The 6,308-nt window shown below is 55.3% G+C and overlaps 1 protein-coding gene across 1 annotated transcript in view; it reads left to right on the forward strand.

Annotated features, from left to right (window-relative positions):
- The window catches only part of PTPN5 (protein tyrosine phosphatase non-receptor type 5), a 48,678-nt gene extending 43,649 nt beyond the window's left edge, over positions 1-5,029 (forward strand). The window contains exons 10-14 of the mRNA XM_037840730.1: positions 173-310; positions 790-900; positions 3,061-3,221; positions 3,308-3,421; positions 3,864-5,029. Of these exons, the coding sequence (XP_037696658.1) occupies positions 173-310; positions 790-900; positions 3,061-3,221; positions 3,308-3,421; positions 3,864-3,957 (618 nt within the window). The 3' untranslated portion in view covers positions 3,958-5,029. The remainder of the gene's footprint in view (positions 1-172; positions 311-789; positions 901-3,060; positions 3,222-3,307; positions 3,422-3,863) is intronic.
- The last annotated feature ends 1,279 nt before the right edge of the window (positions 5,030-6,308 follow it).

A 6,308-nucleotide genomic window follows, 5' to 3' on the forward strand; every position in this document is an offset into this window, starting at 1 on the left:
CACCCTGACGGCCTCTTGCCACAAGGGAGGCCTGGATCAGTGGTGTCCCTGCTCTGGGCTTGTCCCTACTGCAGTCTGGCTCATGCCAGTTCCCAGGAAGAGCCTGAGGGTGGGGACTGGGCCCTGGGAGCACTGCCTCTGACTCTGATAGCCTGGAGTTGGCTGGCTGCAGGGCTACGGTGGGGAGGAGAAGGTGTACATCGCCACTCAGGGACCCATTGTCAGCACGGTGGGCGACTTCTGGCGCATGGTGTGGCAGGAGCACACACCCATCATCGTCATGATCACCAATATTGAGGAGATGAATGAGGTAAGGACCCCTGTACAGTCACCAACTGTCTGCTGCTCTGTGCCCCCAGACTAAGCATCTCATTTCCATATTAATCCTTACAGCAGGCCTCTGAGGTTGGTAGTATTTGCTTCACTGTCAAGATGAGAAAATGTGAGGTTCAGAGAGGTAAAGTCATTTGCTCAGGGTCACACAGCAGTCCGAGGCAGAGTCTGGAGCTGAACCATGGCCTCTCCACCTCTGTTACTCAGGATCTTAAACACTCTCTTTCTCCCAGTCTGCCAGGCTTGGTGCTGGCCACTTCCATGCCCTTAATAACTCATTTAATTCAAGCCCCATAGAAGTCCTTTAATATGGGATGAGGAAAATGAGGCTCACAAAAGGGAGGTAACTTGTAGGTTTTGATGCTGTTCCTTTTAAGGAGGGCTGGCTCTGGAGGGCTGCTGGGGAGAGGTGGAGGGGGGTGCAGGTCTCATGGCAGTCTGGTCTGAGCCCTACAGAAGTGCACCGAGTACTGGCCGGAGGAGCAGGTGGTGTACGATGGTGTTGAGATCACGGTGCGAAAAGTCATTCACACTGAGGATTACCGGCTGCGACTCATCTCCCTCAGGGTGAGGCCTGGGGCTGGGCTTAGCTGAGGGGGGAGAGGGAATGTCTAGAAAGGGAGAGGCCCAGATCTTATTGGGGACCCTACAGGGTCCACTATGGCTGAAATCGAGGTCTTTATAATGCTCAGGTTTGGCTGATAAGCAGGGATGGGAGTGGTGAATGGACTTGGGGCCAGAGGCAGGACCCAGATTGCCAAACCTCAGTTGCATTTAATTCTGTTGGACTGTCTCTCTCTGCACTGTCTTTCATAATGCCTTCCAGCTCTGCTTCAAAAATACCCATGGTCAGGACTGCCTGTGTGAGGGGCCTTCAGCTGCCTCCAACACAGTCCTTATCATTTGCAGGTCCATTGAGACTTTGAGATCCTGCTCAGAAACTTTCCTCCACTGAGATGCTGGGTTTCTTTAGTGCCTGTAGTGCCTGACCTGTCCACCAGGAGGCAGACGCTCCTTGCTGTGTTTGGGTTGAACAGGGAGGCTGTGGTTACAGAGAAAGGAAAGAAAAAGGAAGACGCACAAAATATGAGCAATACAAAACAGACCAGAAGAGTGGAGGGAGGTATCCTCCCACTCTGAAGTTGTGCTTCTTCCAGGATCAGCATAATAGAGGAAACTGTTCCTTTGGAATCAGGAGAATTACTGGGTTCTGTTTTTGAGAAATAAGATCCTGAAGACTGGAAGAGGTGAGCCAGGCTGATGCCCTGTCCAGAAAGAGCCTGGGAAATCCAGTGACACTGGCAGCTACAGAGTCCGGCCAAAGAAAGTGGGTGCAAGGCCTGAAACTTGCCCCTCTGAGCTGCCCCAGTGCCCACTGGAGAACATGCAAGGCAAGGTTCGGGGCACCTCAGCCCCTGGAGGGCAGTGCCCACCTGAGCAGGTCCTTGCTGGAGGATATTAAAATGTCAGGCAGTGCAGCCAGGTAACCCAGAGGCCTGAGGAACTGGCTTCCTAAATAGAAATTCCCCAGAAAGAGAGGCCAAGATTAGGTGGGGGCTGCTTTGTCTTCTCAGTGCCATAGGGCTAGACAGGTAAGATCTTGGGGGTTTATTTGCTTTGGTCGGTAAACCTTCACAAGCACCAGCCCTGGGTCTAGTTCTTGTTAGGGCACCAGGAACACAGGTTGTCCAAAGCCTGGACTCTGTCCTCCAGGAGCATCCACCAGACAGTAAGTACTAAACTAGAGATAGAGGAAGAACACTCTACCAGCCCAGCTGCTCAGGTAGGGCTTTCTGGAAGTGGTGAGACTGGAATAGGGTCTTGAAGGATGAATAGGAATTGACCAGGGGGCAAACAAGCGGGCAGAGCATTCCAGGCAGAGAAAAAAGTAAAAGTAGGGGCATAAAAAATGGGACCACACAGTGTGTGTGTATATGAGTGAGCATGTGCAGGAATGGGTTTTATGTACAAACCACTTGTACATAAAATGTGCAGTGTTGGAGAATCAAGTAACAGTAAGCAGAGGCAGGAGTTGAACTTGGAAAGGTAGACCCTGTACTGAACGTCTTGCCAGGCTAAGGTGAATGAGTTTGTTCCTGAAAGCAATGAAAGCCATTGAAGGACTTTGAGCAGGAGAGTGGCATGTCTAGAATCTGTAATGTCAACAGACCATTTTGATTGCTGTGATGCCTGGGGCAATCTGGGAGGAGGGCAAGTTCTCCTAATAGTTGAGAGACAATAAAAGCCAAAGTGGAGATGGGAGGGGAGGGGGTGGTGAAGAGAAGGGCACAGAGGTGGTAAAATCAGAACACTTGACGGGATGGGGGTGGGAGTGGGAGGGCAAAGCACAGTGAGGTGAAAAGAGGACGAGTCCAGGGAACTGGTTCTGTGACCAAGGGGTTGCCTGGACCATTTATTAAGATAAAGAATGCAGGAGACAATAATGAATCAAAGGGGATCTTCACCTCCCTGGATGATCTGGAGTTGCTGGGGCAGGGCTGCAGTGACGACCATGGTGATGCCACTGACCAGCCTCCACCACCAAGCTACCTTTGGGTCTCTGGCGCCACTGAGCCATTTGGTGTAGACAGGAGGAGCCGGGGAGTCCCACCCCCACGTCCTTCCTCCTTTGTTCGTCCTCTTCCCACCCCATCTCTGTCCCTGGAGTAGTCTGTGGGGCCAAAAGAGTTCACATGTATCTGGGGTGGGCGTCTGTCTCCTGGACAGAGCGGGACCGAAGAGCGAGGCCTGAAACACTACTGGTTCACATCCTGGCCTGACCAGAAGACCCCAGACCGGGCCCCCCCTCTACTGCACCTGGTGCGAGAGGTAGAGGAGGCAGCCCAGCAGGAGGGGCCCCGCTGCGCCCCTGTCATCGTCCACTGCAGGTGGGTCCTCCCATCCGCCCCCCACCGGGGCAGGGCTGCTCCCCTGCAGGCTGCCTGTCCTGACCCCGCCTGTCTCCTGTCGTCAGCGCGGGAATTGGGAGGACCGGCTGCTTCATTGCCACCAGCATCTGCTGTCAGCAGCTGCGGCACGAGGGCGTGGTGGACATCCTGAAGACCACATGCCAGCTCCGTCAGGACAGGTCAGCCCATGGGCCAGGATGGGGAGACATGGGGCAGCTAGGACCGCAGGGGTAACAGAGGGAGGTATGTGCAAGGAGGTGTGGGACAGACAGACACACTAGGGTATGGACAGGCAGGGAACAGAGAAGACAGATGGGTAGAGGGACATGAGAAACTGACCTGATGGCTGGATGAAGAGAGAAGAGAAACAGCTGGGGGACAGGAGCAGGGACTGAGGGTGGTGGGACATGGTATCTGTGTCCCTGCTGTGCACCTCTGCTAGAGATGGGAAGGACAAGAAGGGGCAGTAGGGAAGGGCTGGCAAGAATCAGTCTCTCCACACTGCACAAAGTCAAGGCCCCTAGCATGCCTCAGAGATAATTGATGCTCTGTGATTTGTTGGAACACCCTCCTGCAGCCCATCCCTCAAGGACCCCATCCTCACTGTGCATCTTCTGGCAGGGGCGGCATGATCCAGACGTGTGAGCAGTACCAGTTTGTGCACCATGTCATGAGCCTCTACGAGAAGCAGCTGTCCCGCCACGCCCAGGAGTGACCCCCTCCTCCACAGAGGTCCTCTGGGCCCTCCACATACACGCAAGGCCCTGCCTTAGGCCCTGGGCCTGCTCCCCAGTCCCCCTTCCTCCCGCTTCCTTCTCTTCAGACTGTCCCCTCCCTCCTTTGTCACCTCGGCCTGGCCCCTGCCCCCCAGCATAGCTCTTCCTACTGTAAATATTGGGGAGTCGGGGAGGGTGGGGGAGGAAGGTGCCAGGCCAGGCCTGGGGCCCCAGGGCCTGACCCACACCGTGCAGACCTGGGGCTTCAGTTTTTAACGATGGTTTCACTGCTACTTGATCCAAAACATTTGCGTGCTGCACTCCAGGTGTCCTGCCACAGCGTGTTTTGTCTGTCCATCCATCTCTGCTGTCTGTACCGGACACTGTGTCTCCTCAGCCCGGGAGAGGGGTGATGAGCCCCCAGCCCCTAAGCAGCCCAGGCAGAGGTGCCTGCCTCGGGCCACCACCCCCACTTCTTTCAACAGGCAGATGTCCTTTCGTCCCCAGTTATCTGGATAAGGTGGAGCCCTTCAGAGGGGCTCCTGAAGACCTGGAGGTCAGGCATGGCATGCCCCTGAGGGCTTGGCAGAGAGATGTCTACTGGGAGAGGGGTTCTTTGGGTTGTGGGGGGTATCACAGCCAGGGGAGGTTTGTGAAAGTGGTGGCCTCTGGGTATCAGATGCCCTCGGGAGGCAGTGACAGCCTGTGAGGCATTGGGGAAGGAAGGGGACAGATTGGGAGGTGTGAACCCAGAACCTGGGCCATGGTGGGGGAGCGGGAGCTCTGAGGATGGGGTGGGGACTTGGCCCCAGATCTGTGTGAAACATTTGTCCATGTCACTATGGGAAAGCTTTCCCAAAAGTCTTGCTGCGTGTAGCTATGCGTGTGTGTTGAGAGCCCATCAACAGGGCATGCATGACTCTTTGGCAACGTGTTATCTTGGAGCCACGTGTTTTTATTGCTGACTTTAAATATTTATTCCACGGCAGACAGAGACATTTGGTGTCTTTTTATAATTCGCTCGTGGTCATTGAATAGAGCAATAAACGGAGCATTTTGAGCAAAACAAGCCCCCCGGGTCTGTGTGATTTTCCTCTTCTCTCCAATCCCTGCCTCCCTGTAGCTAGGTCTTTGTGCTCCTCACACACACTCACACACAGCCAGGCCCTCTATCTCAGGAGCCCCCCACGTGGAGGTCAGAAGTGTGGAGAGAATCCAGATGTGAAAAGCCAAAATAATTCCATTCTGCAGGATTCTCACACCCTCACCCCCAGCCCAGCCAGAGCCCTGGGCCACAAGGAGCATCTGGGACAAGTGCCAGAGGCTTCCAGGGAAGGCACAGTGGCTGGCAGCCACCATCTCTTAACAGATGGGCCAGAGAGGTCAAGGTTGGGGCAGGGGGCATTCAGGTCACACCCAGGCCCGCCCTTGTGGCCAGCCCGCCTAGTCTGTGTTAGCCCCTCAGGTCCCAACAGCAGCTGCAGCCTGACGTTTTCCCTTGTAAGGCCTGGGCTGAGAGTGGCCCTTCCCAAGGGGCCCTGGAGAATCTTGAGCCATCCCAGACACTCTCGCTCTATTCTTACCCCTGTGCCCCCTGGGATGGAGCAAAAGTAGCTGTGATGCCACTGCTGGCAGGAGGGGTCACCCCAGGGCAGGGCTGCTGACCAACCAGCAGGTCCTTACAAGGCACCAGGACTTTGAGCGGGTTGGTCAAGGGTCCAGGTACACAGGGTATGCCATGGGGGCCGAGGAAAGACCAGGAGGTACCTGGACAGCTCAGATGGACGTCCCAGAGAAGGGGGACACCTCTCCAGACACCCTTAAACAGAGATCTCCCTCCTGGAAAGATGGGCTCTCCTACCCTTCTATCCACATTAGGGGAATTGGGCTGTGGGAGTGGGGAGGGGGAGAGCTCACATTTCCCTCTTCTTCACAGGGTGACATGAATGGCGCCCCCTGGATTTGTGCAAAGTAGGAGATCTGCTAGACTGTCCCCAACTCACCCCCTCCCAGTCCCTGAGAAATACAGGCCTGTTGTTTTGTTCCCTAAGCCCTGTTGGGCTATGCACATGCACGCACACACACACTACCCTGAGTCCCTCAGTTTAGAGTGGTCCCACCCAGCAGTATTGAGAACCACATCCTTTGCCATGAGGGAACCAGAGAAGTACCCCTGGACTGCCACCCTCTGCCTTCCTCCTGCCCAACCCCAGCATTTCCTCCAACCCTGATCCAGCTTTTCCTCCCCGCCAGACCTCTCCCCAACAAAAGCAGCGTGCCATCTCTAGCTGGGGCAGCTGCAGAGCCTAAGTAGGGAAACGTCCCCAGGGGCCAGGCATTTAAGGGACTG

This window comes from Choloepus didactylus, chromosome 6 (assembly GCF_015220235.1).
Source record: "Choloepus didactylus isolate mChoDid1 chromosome 6, mChoDid1.pri, whole genome shotgun sequence".
Taxonomy (NCBI): Eukaryota; Metazoa; Chordata; class Mammalia; order Pilosa; family Megalonychidae; genus Choloepus; species Choloepus didactylus.